Source organism: Gymnoscopelus braueri (assembly GCF_963280865.1).
Source record: "Gymnoscopelus braueri genome assembly, chromosome: 6".
In the NCBI taxonomy this organism is placed as follows: Eukaryota; Metazoa; Chordata; class Actinopteri; order Myctophiformes; family Myctophidae; genus Gymnoscopelus; species Gymnoscopelus braueri.
The window spans coordinates 38961806-38980219 of record NC_137607.1 but is presented as its reverse complement, the minus strand read 5'-3'; the positions used below and the strand labels follow the sequence as shown (position 1 = coordinate 38980219).

General features: G+C 43.2%; 2 protein-coding genes across 2 annotated transcripts in view; one reads left to right on the top strand and one right to left on the bottom strand.

Annotated features, from left to right (window-relative positions):
• Positions 1-18414, bottom strand: part of pex5la (peroxisomal biogenesis factor 5-like a) — a gene marked incomplete at both ends in the record, with an annotated part of 131314 nt that overhangs the window by 11745 nt on the left and 101155 nt on the right. The window contains one exon of the mRNA XM_080430572.1: positions 15496-15597. Coding sequence (XP_080286698.1) covers positions 15496-15597 — 102 coding nt within the window. The remainder of the gene's footprint in view (positions 1-15495; positions 15598-18414) is intronic.
• On the top strand, positions 9383-10645 carry LOC308087620 (eIF5-mimic protein 2-A-like; the record flags this gene model as incomplete). Its single annotated transcript, XM_080431597.1, has 1 exon — positions 9383-10645. The coding sequence occupies one exon, from the start codon at positions 9383-9385 to the stop codon at positions 10643-10645; it is 1263 nt and encodes a 420-aa protein (XP_080287723.1).

Sequence of the window (18414 nt, the reverse complement as noted above, 5' to 3'; positions counted from 1 at the left end):
GTGTATCAGTGACAATACTGTGTCAGCCCAGTCAGTGAACACAGTGAGAAATCATAGACCATTTGTATACAGCAAACACAAAAATTGCTCTCAACCAGATACAGATGACAGCAACAAGAAAACCATCACCACAACATCAATGATCAACATTACCAGTAGTTTGAGAAATGGTCTCTGCTGTGTGCCTGACTGTTGTAACACATAGTGATAGCGATATTGATTTTGTATGATGCCATGGCTCATTTCACACCTTAGGAATAGGATAATTTCCCCTCTGTGCCTCGCTTCAAGTGGTCAATTAGTCCTAATTGAGGGACCCTTGTCTATACTCTATAAATAATCAGGTTAACCACTTACTGTAAACCCAATTTCGAAAATATAAAAAAATTGATCTACAAGCTCCCAACATGCCACATCGTGTCACACTGTGAGCTCGAGATGTGCTATTTTTGGTATTCACTCTAGTATATAAAATTAGGCTAAAAGTTACACAGTTGACCTTTAATACATAGATTTAAGTCAAACGTTTAACTAAATATTTATATTTCACAAAATAATGTATACTTTTGCAAATATGTACAAACTCCTTAGTCAAAATTCCTATGCTCAACCCTGGACTAATCAGAGTCACTTGTTTCGAAGATGGGGAATGACAGGCAGTGGGAGTTGCAGTGTGTATTTCTCCCAGCTGATCTTTTTTTATTTTATCAGCTAGGACACTATGGAGTAGGGCGGCTATTGAGTCTTAGATGTACAGATACTCAGTTTTTCTGATGCAAGAGTCACACCCAGGCAATTGCATGGGGGAGTTCTTATCCAGTTTACTGAATCCAAATTCTCAGCCCAAATGAGGAAGAATGATGCAGGACTGAAGAGCCTCGAGTCGAGTGAGTCCTTCACTGCCAGGAACGTGTGTGTGTGTGTGTGTGTGTGTGTGTGTGTGTGTGTGTGTGTGTGTGTGTGTGTGTGTGTGTGTGTGTGTGTGTGTGTGTGTGTGTGTGTGTGTGTGTGTGTGTGTGTGTGTGTGTGTGTGTGTGTGTGTGTGTGTGTGTGTGTGTGTGTGTGTGGGGCCAAGGGTCTCCTCCTCTTGCTATTGACATGTACAGTATGTCAGTGTTTGGTCCCTGGTGGTGAGAGAAGACTGGTAATTGCAAGCTTCAGACTTGAAGAAATTGCCATAGTATCAAAAGGTTAGACCTCATTGGTGGTTCTGTCAGGTGCATTGAAGTGGGAGTGCCCCACTCTGTGTTAACAAAGCCGTGAAATATCACAACCTCCAGGTAGGCCTACAGTATGTAGTGTGTTTTCCTGGGATGGCTTCCAATGAAAAATCATACAACTTTTCTATATTTTGGATACCTCTAGAAGTAGCAGCAGTCTGCCTCGCTTAGTGCTGTCACAAATCTCAGTGACCCTTCATTGCATCTCTGCACAACAGACTGCATCAGACAATACAATGGAGACAGACATGAAAGAGAGTGGGATGGCTTAGCCGTCAGTCTGTACCTTTTTGTTTTGTGTGTGCTCATTGACTGAGTCACCAGTGTCTCAAGCCAAATGCTTGCAAGAAAAACTGAACATTTAGTTTTACATCAAACACACACACAGTTTACTTGGAGCATCTGCTTCATTCAAACTTCATGGTTTTTAATAACACACACAACACCATATCCCATATCAAGTTGTGTATGGCAACATAAAGAGATACTGTTGATTGGGCATACAATTTTGATTCCATAATTAAACAAGCTAGAAGGTTGGATCATATTCTGAAAATTACAACACTGTTGTGAGAGGCAATTAGGGTGGTAGTCTATTTCATTCAGTGCCCTAAATAAACCAATCTACAAAGCCTTCTGTTAAGCACACCACATAAGATTAGTGCTAGTGGAATCACTTAATTGGATATTGATTTAATTGTTGTTTTTCAAGCTGAGTATTCATTTTTGATTTCCATGTCTTTCTTTTTTTATTATAAAAATGTTGATTAACATATTACATTGTATCTGTAGATAATTGTATTACTTCCCTTGAAGACCCCAGGAAGACTCCAGTACAGACTACACTAGGCTGACAGCTAATGGGGATCCTCATAAGCAATAAAAAAAGTATGCAAGCATGTCCCATTGCAGTGTACAGTAGCCTATGTCATCTTTGAAGAATCTGCCATAACGCTTGTGGCTGTAATTAAGATTGTTCTTGTTTTGTTTGTTTTTGCAACAGAACGATACCGTTTTCAAAGATGGGGAATGGGAAGTTGGGGTAATGAGTGTGAGGGCTCTGACAAAATGATCTGCTTGTAGAGTTGAAATGGAGTTGATATTACCTTGTTACTCAATTACAAAATCTAAGTTGTTAATGCTTCATGACACTGACTATGGTGATGTTTACTCTCATATCAACAGAAGCAATTTATTTTCTATCAATGGAGCATGCTCCCACCTCTGTAATTTATCCAGATCCGTTTGAATATAATGTGAAATTAATGGATTTGTTGTCTCCTCCTTGAGCTTCCTACTGGCCAAAATATGTCCCTCGCTTTTTTGCCATACTACATTTAGCAAAAGATGCAGGACATTCACTAGTGCATAGGCTAATCAATGCATAATCAACAACATAAGTAATTGTGTCCAAGCCTCCTCAAATAGTAGCTACCTGTCTTTGGCTTCTGGAGGTAACCAGGTTTGGAACAGAAATATTCAGATTTGATTGTTGGGCTGATTATTATTCAGCCCAACAATATAGACAGTAAAAATAATACAGTAGAGAGAATGTAGTTCATGGGTTACATTATTCCTATTAATTATGAACAGCTTAAAAAAGATTGGAAAAGCCTTGTTAGGAAAATAAGCTAATGCCAGATTGGCATACAAGCACTTGGATCTTCCCAGTACAACCATAATCCTCAACTGTTGGCCACTGAGCAACAGTTGCAGGTGCTAAAGTAAAGGGAGGGGGAAAGTGTTTTCCTATCCTAATCTTCACAACCAGCCAGTGGATTCAAACTGGAAACCTTCCAGATTTCTTCTACTTTAGACACTTCTACACCGCCATCTTAACCATCTACAATCTTACTCCAAACCAAGACTTGCTCAGACCGATCTCGCAAAAGAAAAAGTGAAGCCTCTCTGACTCCAACAGTGTTGTTTTAATCAAAGATGAAGCCCCACAGTCACCTTGATCTAGCCTTTATCAGTGCTGTTACACTATCTCAGACCTAGCCTCTGTAAAACACTTTCTCCCTAGAGGAGAGTGTAACCCTGCGGCTTTTCCATCAGAGCTTTATTTAATGTTAGCAGGCTGTCATGAGTTGAACAGTCCCACTAGCCTTGCCATAATATTTCTCTTTATCAGTCACTGTCTGAATTAAAAAGGAGCAAAGCTGACTCTCTTGGGCCATTTACCTTTTATCCTCTATTACAGGGGTCCTCAACAACAAATCTTGAAGGTCCACAAATACGTTTTTGAATAAGGCTAGGGTCCGCATGTGCCCCCCCCCCCCCGCAATTTATTTTGCGGATTTTGGCGGATTCGGGTACTTTTTCCCCCGTTTTTGTTACTTTATTTCGGTTTTAGGGTAAAAAAAAAAAAAAAAAAAAAAAAAAACCTTTTTTTTATTTATTTTTTATTTTTATTATAATTTTCCCAGGGTCCAGAGAGAGGTGTCCCGCGGTCCGGTCATGGACCGCGGTCCGCCTGTTGAGGACCCCTGCTCTATTATTTAATGTCCTTTTTGAATGAAAGCCACAAAAGCAGCATGTACCATTACTCTGTAGTTAAAATGTAAATGCAAAATTAGGTGGGTCTGTTTTGCTCTCTGATTTCATTGCTTATTTTATGTCCCTGAGTTATTTTGTTCACAGACAGTGTGTACAACTACCGTCTTTTTTTCTTCTTTTTTTTTTGAGTAGTCAAATATGTTTTACCCCCTTTTGCTCCCCAATTTAAATCGTTATGCCAATATATTCCTCCCCACACACATTTCTGTGTTGTCACTGCTGTTGTATCCTACTGACTCACCTGCCAGCGAGGAGCCCCCTCCAGGAGGACGTAGAGCATTCGTACTCCTCCCGCCCAACACTCGCTGACAGGTCCCGCCCCAGCCCGTAGGAGTACATGCAATGACCAATATCAACCTCCCCACCGAATGCCAATTGAGCCAGTTGCACCACGGTGGATTTGAAACCTCAACCTCCGTGGCGGTGGGCAGGGACTTCACCACTGCGCCATCCGAGCACCTACAACTACTGTCTTGTGGACAAATGGCTCCTTTAAACTCTGAATCCTCAATTTTCCATCTCTGTCATGGAATGTTAGAGAAGATCATTCTGCTTGAAACTCAGCTATTGGGGTTTAGAACAACACAACACTCTACTCGGATGTCTGCTATCGTTAAGCTACCATAGTGACAGCACAGTGAAATCAGCAGGCTCAGAAAGACAGACTATAGCCTTGGATGATTCCATAACTTTCTCAAGATTTGGTCGAAGTGAGACAGCAGTAGTGAAGCCAGCTGAGCCGATTGAATATAATGCTACTGCCCACTGGCAGAAAGAATGCACAATGCCCAAAGCTGTGCTGAGTGTACTCCCTCGCTGGACACAACCCACTCAATGGAGTTGGTACAATGTATGTTCAGGAGGAAGACTACGCCTTCAAGCAATGAGATTGTTACTAACCTTGCCCCTCACTCTACTCCCATGATCTATTTCCATTCCTAGCTCACTCTCTAGGTTACAAGCTTGATCGATCACCATGGTAACCGAGTCAACTCCGCCCATGATTTATCCGCCATGGTAACCGATCATAGCTCCACCCTTGCCACTCACAGTGGCACCGATGCCATGGTAACTAATCGCTCTCCACCCTGAACTCCACCCCTTCTACCAATAAGTGAGGTTATTTAAACCTGCCAGGTCCGCCTGCCATTCGTGCATTGTTCTTCGTACCCCTCCCTCCCTACCCTTTCTTCTGTACTCTCCGATCTGTCCTAGTCTTCAGGTTCCAGACGGGGGTCTCGAGTGATGGTGCGTCCACAGATTACTGCCAAGACGGACGCCTATCTCCTCAGACCCTAAGCCAAATACTCAGGTCTCCACCCCCCCTGGAGCCACATGGTTATGCCTCCCCCCTCAGGGCTTCGCGCGCCCTTCCTCCCCCCATCAGGGCTACGCCCTTCCTCCTCCATCAGGGCTACGCCCTTCCTCCTCCATCAGGGCTACGCCCTTCCTCCTCCATCAGGGCTACACCCTTCCTCCTCCATCAGGGCTACGCCCTTCCTCCCCCACCAGGGCTTCGCCCTTCCCTCCCCCAGGGCCGCGCCCCCACTGGGCCCCGTCCTTCATCCCTCCCCATAGTCCATGAGCCAGAGCCCCAAAATTGAGCAAAAATTATCGAAAGAGTGGCCAAAACCAAACCTATATTAAATTGTTCATAGGGTCAATACGAGTAAATAAATATATGATAACCTCTCCACAGGAGCAGCTTTTTCATGGTTATCACACATTTTGTTATTTTCCCCATACGTACATGACAGGTGAAAAAATGACAACATTTAAAAAAGAGTTATCATAATGAAACTTCCTGAGTTGATTACTTACATGAAGACAATGATTTATCGTATTACAAGTTTTCTGAAATTGTATATTTAAATATGCAAATTAGGCATTTAGTCCATGAGCCAGAGCCCCAAAATTGAGCAGATATTGAATATTCCCTCGTTAAAAACCTTTGAATCCAACATCTTAACAAAATGAAATAAGTATGTTGACTCTGGCTTTGTCCAATGTTGATTCTGGAAAGTTATGCAAATTTGGGCATATTTTCCTATGCCTAATTTGCATATTTAAATATACAATTTCAGAAAACTTGTAATACGATAAATCATTGTCTTCATGTAAGTAATCAACTCAGGAAGTTTCATTATGATAACTCTTTTTTAAATTTTGTCATTTTTTCACCCGTCATGTACGTATGGGGAAAATAACAAAATGTGTGATAACCATGAAAAAGCTGCTCCTGTGGAAAGGCTATCATATATTTATTTACTCGTATTGACCCTATGAACAATTTAATATAGGTTTGGTTTTGCCCACTCTTTCGATAATTTTTGCTCAATTTTGGGGCTCTGGCTCATGGACTACCAGGGCTACGACGCCCTCCGTCCCACACTCCCATTTGCGCCCCTTATCCAGGCTTCACATGCCCCTTCATCCCCACCTCCCCTTCCTCTGTTCTCACTCCCTCCCGCTCACCTCACCCTAGCCATCCTCTCACCATCCTCACACCTTACATCCTTCACTTACCCTCCTCACTAGATAAATCGTACCCCTTGTCTTCACTACCTCATCCTCACCCCCTTCCTCATCACCTCCCTGTCTACACATCATCTCCTCCGCCATCTCCACTCCTACATCCCCACCCCTAAAGCCTCCCTTCCTTCCCACCCTCCTTCCCTTCCCTTCCTTCCCTCCATCTCCTAAGCCAGGGGTCTTCAACCTTTTCAGACCAGGGACCCCCAAACTGATGGGGTGTTGGAGCAGGGACCCCCTACCTCGTAGGGTAGGGGGTAGGCCACCACATATATCGTATATGTATGTATAAAATTGTGTTTTATATGTATAAACATGAACAAAATTAATGGTTGCCTGGAGCCTGCTCCTACCCACAGGTTGTCCCAGTAGGTGTGCAAAAAAGACCTTTTCTTTCTCTACAAAATATGTATAAACATACCATGTTATTGTGCATTCAATACTAAGCTATTCAAATATGTCATGTTATGTATAAAGACATATTGACATTTTTGAAGAAAAAAAATACAAAAAGTTTTTAAACTTTTTTTTATCAAACAATTTCGCGGACCCCCTGCAGTACCTCCGCAGACCCCCTAGGGGTCGCGGACCCCCTGTTGAAGACCTCTGACCTAAGCCATGCATAACCAATTCCTTTCCTGACAGGTCCATCTCCTTCTTTTCTAAATAAAGAATGTTAACAATGTTTGGTTTGAAGGCGTGGTCTGTACTCGTGAAACACCAGTTAATAATCAGAGACCACAGTAATCACAGATGCTACAATACAGTAGGTTCAGACCATTAATGAAACTGCATGAAACGGAGACCATCACACATTATTGGCACAGGAATAAACACCAGCAGAATATGTTGAGCACAGATAAATCATTAGCCCTCGGCACACACAGACACTGGACCAAAACATGATGTCCCCCAGGCCCATGTCAGACATTGAAACAAAACACGATGACCTTCCCCACAGGAAAAGCAACATGAGGTATAACACCTGACATTCTAATTGTGGGAGACTATGCAATTGGTAATGTACATGGAAATTTGAAAGACATAATGGCACAATAAGGACCCAGCAGCATCAGCCCTATGATGATAACGATGACACACTGTGGCCACACAGCAGCACTGAATGGAAAAACCTTCCAGACTCTCTCAGCCTGAGTCTCTTCCTTCTCTCCATTCTTCTTGTTCTCCCTCCTTTTCCCTGACCCATCTGGAGTTCACTGATAGGATGGAAAAACTTGTAAAGACTGGCATCAAACATACTCACCAAGTTGCAGGGAGTATAGCGAATTATAGTGAATATCTTGCCCGTGTGCTTAAGGCTGCACCAGCTATACTTACTATTATAATATACAGTCCTCCAAGCCAAGGCACATATCACTATTTCCCCCAGAATTGTCAGAGCTGACTGAACTCATCATCAACAAATATGACAATAATCTTGCTGACACTAAGGCCCCTGCATGCTACCAAATGAGGTGGTACCTGTACACTACAGTATAACACTACCCAGAAGAAAAGAGATTTAGCTTTCTTCAGTTATGCTCCCAAATTATGGAACACCTTATCTAAAGAAATAAGAGAGGCAGACTCTGTTTAAATCTTTAAACAACGCTTGAAAACATATATTTTTAATACAAAATCACATTTTCTTCTTGTTTGCGTCCTTTTCATTTCGTGTAATGCATGTTGTGCTGCATGTTTTGTATGAAAGGTGCTGTAAAAATAAATTATTATTAATTATTATTATTATTACTATTATTATTATTATTATTACTATTATTAGTGTAATTGAGTGGATTGGCAGCTAGGCCATGTGCTGCAAATGTATGTGCTTTCCAGGCCTCTTGAGCCAACTCCCCTTTCATTCCTGAACAAATATATGCCTGTGCATATGTGTAGCTACTTAGAGGGAAATTATCTGATTGTGGGCTTTCATATCGGCCATATAGGAGCCAAAATGGCTCGCCGTGTCCAGCCAAACTGCTCTTCCAGAGTAGAGGCCAGCACTCAGGCCCTTTGATTGAACCTCTGAGATACTGTTACCCCTTCGATCCTCCATTTGTCCCGGAGCATCAGACACTGCTCCGTCACTTATCGGAATTACAGTACTTGCCCTCTGGCTGATGCACCTAATGACACACTAACAATGCAATATGGGAGGGCCGGGACCGCACGGTTTTGAGCTTCAAACAAGGCGTGACATTTTTGCACGCTTGTGGAAGTGATCCCCGAAAGGCACGGACCAGACTGTTTGTGGGTACTCCTCTCACTTTCTCACCGTCTTCCTGTCCCTACTCTATTATTTATTGATCATTATGTATAGTCTCAGTGTGTGAAGCCACCACAGGAGACTACAGTGCTGCTGAGGAAACCCGATAGTTCAGGATCCATTCCCACTCTTATGGAAGCCCATTTCCATCAGTGTAATCCTATATTAAAATTGGCTAGGAGGGCCGGGGCTGGCGGACTGGCCGGCGGGCGGGTGAACGGACCTCTGACGTCACGCTCCTGTCACGGCCACGTCACGGCCACGTCACTATGACAACATACCTACTCTGATGTCACACCATATATCTGACTCATCTAAATATGGAGTGTGTTGTCTAACCTCAACAAATCAGTCAGCTCCATATATGGGCACCAAAGGGGGTGTACCCATATATGGGCATATACCGATGACATCTGGGATTTCCATATATGGGCATAAAAGGGTAAATGACTGACAGAGATATGGAGATATCCATACAGTATATGGGCATATCAGCATGCCCATATATGGGCATATACACAAACCACGGCCGTGTCACTATGTCAAAATAGCCATAAACAAAAGGGACATGGACTGACAGCTACAGAGATCTCCATGTATGGGCATAAAAGGAACAAGGACTGACAGATTTAGAGATCCCCACATATGGGCATATCAGCATGCCCATATGGGCATATACACAAACCACGTCACTATGTCAACATAACCATAAACAAACGTGACATCAGCATGTTAGCCAACAGTATAAAAGCTGCAAGCTCATGGATCCCGCACAAAATTGTTTTATATCTGCAGCTCGTTTATGAATAATCAAAAGCAGCAAAAGCCAACACTAACCGGCCAGCGTTTCAAAACGAGGAAAAGAGATGAAAAAGACAGATTTGACCCTACTCAGTTTCAAGAAAGTATCGTACAAGGCTTGAATCAAACTGGCTCTGATTTGGAAGCGGTTGCAAAGTTCCTCGATGCCTCTGGCGCCAAGCTCGACTACCGCCGCTATGCTGAGACACTCTTTGACGTCCTGGTGGCAGGTGGGATGCTGGCTCCAGGTGGAACTCTGTCTGATGACATGACCCGAACCGAGTTCTGCCTCTTCACGGCACAAGAAGACCAAGAGACAATGCAAGCTTATGCTCAGGTTTTCAACAAACTGATCAGGCGTTACAAGTATCTGGAGAAGGGATTTGAAGAGGAGATAAAGAAGCTGCTGCTGTTTCTGAAGGGCTTCACAGAGTCTGAGCGCAACAAGCTGGCCATGCTGACTGGCATCCTGCTGGCCAATGGGAAAATATCAGCCTCCATCTTCAACAGCCTGTTCAACGAAAACCTTGTCAAAGAGGGCGTCTCTGCAGCCTTTGCGGTGAAGTTGTTCAAGTCGTGGATCAATGAGAAGGACATCAACTCTGTGGCCACCATGCTGCGTAAAGTAGGCTTGGACAACAGACTGATGGAACTGTTCCCGGCCAACAAGCGGAGCTGTGAGCACTTCTCCAAATACTTCACAGATGCCGGCCTCAAGGAGCTGTCCGACTTCGCCCGCAACCAGCAGTCCATCGCTGGACGCAAAGAACTGCAGAAAGAACTGCAGGAGCAGCTCGCACGAGGAGACCCCCAGAAAGAGATTATCATGTACAGCAGAGAGGAGATGAAGAAGTGGAACATCTCGGAGCAGACTATGATCGGGATCATCTGGACCAGCGTGATGAGCTGTATGGAGTGGAACAAGAAGGAGGAGCTGGTCACAGAACAAGCCATCAAACACTTAAAGCAATACAGCCCTCTGCTGAAGGAGTTCACGTCCCAGGGTCTGTCTGAGGTCACTCTGCTGCTGAAGATCCAGGAGTATTGTTACGACAACATCAACTTCATGAACTCTTTCCAGAAGATCGTCGTCCTGCACTACAAAGCAGAAGTGTTGAGTGAGGAAGCCATCTTGAAGTGGTACACAGACGGTACGCAGCACATGACGTCTAAAGGGAAGAGCGTCTTCCTCCAGCAGATGCAGAAGTTTGTGGAGTGGCTGAAGAACGCAGAGGAAGAATCTGATGAAGAGGAGGCTGACTGAAGCCTACCGTCACTGTGACACCTGGATCATTTATTTTCTTTTTTAAATATATATACACAAAACACAGTAGCAGCAGGAGCCCTTTCTTAGTAGTTTAAGAAAAGGGCTTCAGCAGGACGTTGCCTCCTGATTGGTCAAACCACCCGCCAGTCATCGGTGACAAACATCAGTCACGTGTTACTATAAGACAGGAAGTTGAAACAAGGTGACCCCCTCTCTCATCTCATTGGCTCCTTCCTGGCTGCTTAGATGGTCTGCTTGATGGAAGCTACTGCTTCCATCACCGTGGCTAATCAGATCGATTGGTTAAATATTGATTAATTAATATTGGAATATGCCTTCTCGCCATGTGACTTAAAAAAAGCCAGATTTCTTTCTTTTTCCTCTTCTGTGTTACCGATGCCGTCGCTCGCCAAAAACGCGCCAACCCCGCGTGTCGGAAGTAGCGAAAGCTCACAATGCAGAATTGCGTTGTGATCTTTTTTAATCCGCTATTTCCGGCGTAAGACTGTGTTTAAAACCGGGCTTAAAACTGAGTTTAAGGCTGCCTAAATCTCGTTAATTGACTTTTTTTGCAAAATGTTTTTTTCTCTCTCTCTCACTCGCTCCTTCCCTGCTGTTGATTATTGTCTCTCTTTGCTCCTGTTGGGTCTTAGTTTTTCCTCCGGGGTGGAACACTGTACCACTGCTGCCCCTGGAGGGAGGTGGTTGTAATAATTTAAGAAAGTGTAACAGTCACACTTTCTGACACCACCATGGACTCCTACGTCACCTAAATACCATCACTGTTGGTTTGTAGTTTTCTTTCAATCTGAGAAGTTTTTTTTTTTTTTTACTTTTTAAGGAATCAAGATTATTGAAATGAAAAAAAGGAAAATGGGGAAAAAAAGAATGGAGAGCACCCTGACAAGTCCAAGCTGAGCCCAGTCACTCCTACAGCTGATGCCAGAGCACCGTCAGAAGGAAATCCAGAGCCAAGCCAAGCTGACATCATCAAACACCTTGAGACAGTGAAGCAGCAAGGAGTAATCTTAGTAATCATAGACATGCAGCTTCCAGACCAGAAAGCAGCTCCTCCCCCTTGACCAATCAATCACACAAATGCATTGCACCCATCCGCAGAAACAAACCCTCGCCCACCAGACCAGATTGCAACCAGGTCACCTCCACCCCCTCCCCCTTACTTCCTTCAGCCCATAACCAACTGGTCCCCTCACACCATCCAGCCTCTTGTCGGCTCATGCCTTCTCATCCCTTAATTTCCCAGGACAGACAGATACAGAGATCTCCATATATGGGCATATCAGTCGGATCGGGGGTCCAACGTAGGTGTGAGGGCCGTGGGAAGAAGTCATTAGGCCTATAATGATACAATTTCTCGAAATGAGTTAGTATTTCAAAAATAATTACATATAACATTATAACCTGTAACAGGTAGCAGTTCATTCATTCAGTAGGCTATGTCAAAATAATTAGATACTTTCTCAAAATAATAAGACACTTTCTCCATAATGGTTAGTATCAATATATGATGACTTAGTATCCAAAAAATAAATGACTTGGTATCTCAATATAATCAGAAACTTTTTTAATTGGGTGGCAGTAGCGTAGTGGGTTAAGAGGCTGTCTATCAATCAAAATGTACCATTATACGTGTTGAAGTGTTGCTGAGCAATATGCTAAACACTTCCCTCCGTGCGCTCATCATGACCATCTAAGCAGCCATCAGCTGGGTGAAGCTGAAACTAAATATCACCCTCAGGATTAACAAAGGTCTATTTATCTCTCCAACTTATTATTTTGAGAACATTTCTCAATATTTTGAGATACTAAGTCATTATTCAAGTTTCTCATAATGACTTGCATTTTTTTATTTCATCACATTGGTGGAAGTATGCTTCCATACACAATGCCTCCAAGGGAGCTGTTGTCACAGAGTGGAATATCAGACTGGTTTCAGTGTAATTACACAGAGCAGAACTTGACTCGTTTCTCTTTAATGCCTTTAGACAGAAACCCTTGCGTTTTTGGCAACTCGTGGTATTGATTTCCCTTCACTATTTAAGGCAGCATGAAAAGTCAAACTACAGTATAAGACCTTTCATTGTCACTCTACAGATGGCTGAGGAGTCAGTTTGATGCCGGTCTGTACTTTTCCTGCAGATCTCCACCATGCCGGGGTTGACTACCCAGGCCAGGGCTGTGTGTCAGTCGTGGGGTGCAGCCATTCGGACACTGCAGCGGTGCCTGAGATTAGCTCACAGACAGATGGACAGACAGACAGACTCACAGGGGTGAAAACGTAATGCCCGGCCGTAACGGCCTGGCGGAGATGATAAAAGTACTATATAAGAACTTCTGGCATTTAGTGAATGAGAGGGCTACAGTGGATGTACCTGTACAGCCCAAGGATAATTTAAGCCATATCATCTTACTCAAAATGTTTTCCCCCTGTGATGCCTGATACGTCTGACCTATTTACCTGCCTATTGTTAGTCGGTTGCACACGTGTGTACTTGGCACAGACTATTAAGCTGTCAGTTTGTGTCACAGGAGTGTGAGAACACACAGCAGCAAATCCGGCAGCTACCGTACATTATCTCACATGAGAGGGGCTTGTCAAACAAACACATTCCAAAGAGCATCAATTGGACATTGATATTCTATGAGAAAAAAAGTATTTTAAAGCCTTTTTACATCACATATCCCAGCAAGTGCCAAACAATAGGGCATAGCAGTGGCGGCCATTTTGTGGTGCCATAGATAGAAAACCCATTCATTTCCCCGAACATAGAGATTTCTGAAAATATTTATATAAATGATCTTAATCCTGGAACCAAGCCATCCAGACTCCTGGTGAATCATGACCATAGAACATTTGATTCTGTGTAAAACAATATTTGAATATTTAATTATATTATATACAGTACTATATTTAACACATTCCCTGCCATTGACGCAGATCTACATCAATTTAAAAAAAAAACATGTTTTTAGAAATGACGCCCTTCACCAACCTATGAATGATCCCTTGACTGCGAGAGAAGGCTAGAACCGGATGTGACGTCATCCCTAAAATAGTCTCTCCGTTGACTCCAATGTTATGAGATTTAGAAAAACACATCTAGCTCACAAAATTGCCACAAAATGGCTGCCAATACTATGTCCTATTTCAACCAATAATGACATCATGACATCCACTTGTCAATCTGGCTCTGCTCGAGGTGAGCAGTTTATTCCCACTAAAGGGGAGTTTTTTCCTTGACGCCGTTTCCAAATGCTCTGATCTTCCACACCGAGCTAAGATTCACTAGTGCAGTACCGTTATCAGAGTACTGAGAGCAGCTACCTGTTATCAGTGTACTTGGAGGCCAGTCTATAATGCCTTGTCAGAGGATGGAGTGCAGTACTCACTAACAGAGTACTTGGAGGCCAGTCTGATCATTCAAGCTGACTTGAAATGGAACAGCCAGATGGACTATAATTGACCTCAGCCAATAGAAAGCTTTTTGTCCTACAGTATGTCGCCTGAAGAAATTTGGGGTCCAAGACTGTGAATTGGTTTTGATCTACACAGGCTATGTGCGCCCGGTGCTGGAGTATGCAGTCCCAGTCTGGCACGGTTCCTTGACTGTCAGCCAGACTAAAAGACTGGAAAGAGTTCAGAAACGGGCTTGGGAAATCATACTTGGCCGGAGGTACTCGGGATACACAGAGGCTCTCCGCACCCTCACATTGTGCACCCTAGCAGAGAGGCGCACTCAACTGTGTCTTGACTTTGCCAGGAAGCTGTTTTAAGTCCAACTTTAGAAACTGGCAACCCCGCCTCAGGAAGGAGATCTCTGATCGCCATACAAGGAATGGGGATGACCTGGGGATGACCTGGAGTGGACACTCATGCCGAACTGAGAGATACAAGAAATTGCCAATCCCATACATGTGCAGACTCTTAAATGTTAAAAGACAAGAGAAACCTGGAATTTATAGATTATGCTACAGGAACCAGAGGATGGTGCTATATGCTGTATGCCGTCACGGCAGTGATGATATATTCAACATGGTGGCTGTGTTACAAACTATCTCATTTTACAGCTAAACGGTACACTAAGATATGTTTCTGAAAGCATTTGATCAGTACTGCCTACTTTGGTACTTTGTGCTCTGAGGTGACCTCCAGATGGGTCATGGTAGTTGCCATGCCAGAGATGAGAGCTCATCAGGCCCGGCTTAATGCATGGGATTTAGGGGCTGCAGCACTGGGCACCAAGCTCTGGGGGGCACCTAACGCTTGGCCAAAAAAATGAGAAAAAAGACAGCAATATTGCAAGTAATACTGCTGAAATATTGTCCTGGGGTTGCTGAAGTAGCAGTGAAACCGAAATGCATTGGCAGTAAACCCCTCGCCCCGCTGGTGAAGCGAAAATGTTCCGCAGCCTGTGTGTCAAGCACATTGGTCGAGCCATCTGGGTGAGGGCCCACATTTGCAGTATCCCAGAGTTGGACAACCATTTTACAAACTGAGTTGATCCAAACAGTGAAAAACTATTTTCTTCTTTTTTGTGACTAACTCATTTATATTCATTAAATGAGATAACTGAAAATGAATGCTATAGGGCCTATCACACTGCACTATATCACCAATGAATAGCAACTAACCTAAACTCCAACAAGGGCAGCAGGAGTTTTTTTGGCTGGCAACTGCGAGGAAAGAATTCTGAGGTGTTTAATATTGAAGAGCCGACCTGCACAAAGAAAGTGCAGGTAAGTGCTCTTCAAAGTCCACAGTACACTTTGCTGTCACTTGACAGGTGACAGGGGTGAGGTGTGTCGTTAAGTACCACTCTGCTTACCTCAACAGCAGCCTTCGCACGTTCAAACTCCTCCTCAAGGGAATGGTTTCTGGACAGATGTGCATTGCCGTTGGCCCTTAGCTGCTCCTTAGTCAGGCGACCCTGGTACGCAAGCATACAGTATTCATACAGTACACACACACACACACACACACACACACACACACACACACACACACACACACACACACACACACACACACACACACACACACACACACACACACACACACACACACACACACACACACACACAATAGAAAGATTACACACACAGACACATATGGTACATACACACATAAAACTAAAATAAAATGTAGAAACACACACAAATAATGGTACATAATACAGAACATAGGCTAACACGCTCACAAACGCGCACGGCCGCACACACACACACACACACACACACACACACACACACACACACACACACACACACACACATACAGTACACGCAGCCAGAGGGGGAGGCGGGAGAGTGTGCAGGGTCAGCCGTCTCTCTCAGCTGTCCCAGCGGAGAGAGAAGTAAATATCCCTGCCTTGGCAAGCCTCTGACATGCTTAGAAAGGCCAGCAGAATAACCAGTGTCAGCATCATTAATGGGCTGGTTTATACTTTACTCGTACGACTGTGTCCCGTGCCGGAAATAGACGATCTACAAGCTCACAATGCTATTTTCGGTATGGCACACGTTCGTGTGATGGAGTATAATATAGCACCACCCCTCCCTCCCACCCCCCTTGATGTAAGCACCATGCTACTCATTCAGCATCTCTCCATTGCTCATTAACCCCTCCACTCCTGTGGCCCCAGCAGCTTCTGGTTTCAGTCAGAACATTGCATGCCTGTTTTTGTTTTCACATTTGCACATGCAACATCATTCTCCGTGGCCTCTGTGTTTCAAACATTGGACACAAATCCTTGTTTTGCTGTTGAAAGGAATGTGATGAAATGACCCTAATAGTCCAGTGGGTTTCCATATACATGCATGCTAAAGGTACAGTGTACACAGAAAAGGGTTAGTGTTCATTTAACTCTCAGAGTGTAAACAGAGGACCCAAATGGACCCACTCTCCGTTTGAGTCCATTCTTTACTCGGGAGTTGAATTAGAATGGACTATTTATACTTTTCACATTATACCTGTTAATTTACCTGTATAAGGTGAATGATTTTGAATGGGTTGATAACCTTTTACACTTGGATGGAGCATGTTATGAGATTTACAGTAAGTGGTGCTATCTATAGCCCATGGCTCACCTATCTAATACAATGACTGAGGAATTGAATTAAGCCCCTGCTCCATGCAGGTGGTAGCTATTCTGTATAGCTATGACTTCCCTCAGCCGTGCCTGTTAGGTAGGTTATTGCATTATGATGACTAATCTGTTCTGTGACTCACTCTTCAGACTCTACAGTATACCTCCTTACCCGCTAGCACTTCCTCCTTCCTTGTATCACTTTTGTCGCAATTTTTTTGATGGATGCTAGTTATACCATGCATGTGCTGGTTACTTGTATACCTAATATTTTCTTAATTATATCTAGAAATACTGTTTACTCACAAATGCTAAAAATATTATTTAGATGTTTTTAGACTGAAGTAAGTTGGATGGTTACCTGGTATCCTAGTTATCATTTTAATTGTTTTCTTTGCACCTTATTTAGTTGACCATTTACCCTGTCATTTGTTGACTAGGTTTCATGCCATTTACTCCAATCTTGCACTTTGTAACTTGCCCTGATAAGAGTCTATAAATGCCTAAATTGTAAAATTGTTAATTGTCTGTGAGAACTTTGAGTCAAACTGGCCATTAACCTACATGTAACAATAACATCACATTTAATACAACTTTTGTGAGGTTTAATTGAAGTTGGCTTATCACTGTACTAAAGGTCACATAACAATTAGCCTAACTACCTTCCACTTAATGCAGTGAACTATGGGATTAAGAAAGGAAATAGAATACATACAATAACATTCTTGTCCTTCCTACAATCCCAAGTTGTGTTGTATGATCTTTTATGAGAAAATCTCTGAATTGTTTCCACCTATACTTTTGTTGAGAGGGAGGAGGCCGAAACCAACGTTTCGACAAGATAGTCTTCCGCCGGGTTTGAGTTGTGCGGCCTCCTCCTTCTCAACATTATATTCTGCCGTGGTCAGCACCTCATCAACGCTGGTGTGCGCTCCCTCCTGTGTTTGCTCCACCTATACTTTTAGCACCTACAGTACATTGAATTTAGATATCAGACGTATCGGTTAGTAGAGAAGAATTGTTCTGTACCTTTTATATTATGAAGGCTGCCTGTCATAGCTTACTGTATATGCAATGGCATACTGTAATTGGCTGTTATTTTATTTTAAATGCAATTTATTAGGTTCAAGCCAGTACATAGGATCATGTATCGAAATCAATTCTGCTCAGACCTGGAGGTTTGGGCCAGGAGGAAACTTTAGTCGGATAATTAGGCTATGGCTTCACTGCTTTTAGTTTACAGTATTTCACTGCCGTTAGTTTAAGCCATTACCATACAGAACATAATGTGTTCATTAAAATATATGAATGCATGTATATTAACTACCTTTATTATTGGTTATTCATGACTGTTTTCTAGAACCACATACAGTTAAGGAAGTAAAATACAACAGTTTTTATAATTGGTTGTTTCTACCATAATAGGTTGTTCTTACCGACACCCTGCGGTGATCTCCACCTAAAAGCAATTGGTGTGCAGTTCCATCACCCATCCATTTAACACCCCTTTGTGTGTGTTTGCACCACTGCCAACTTGTGCCAAGTACACAAAACTGAAACCGCTGTTAACAGTATCGCTGTCAGTGAACTACTATGGACCTCCCATGCAAAATAAATTCAGTGTTTGTTTGCCAATAACTATGCCCCCCTGTCCCCATG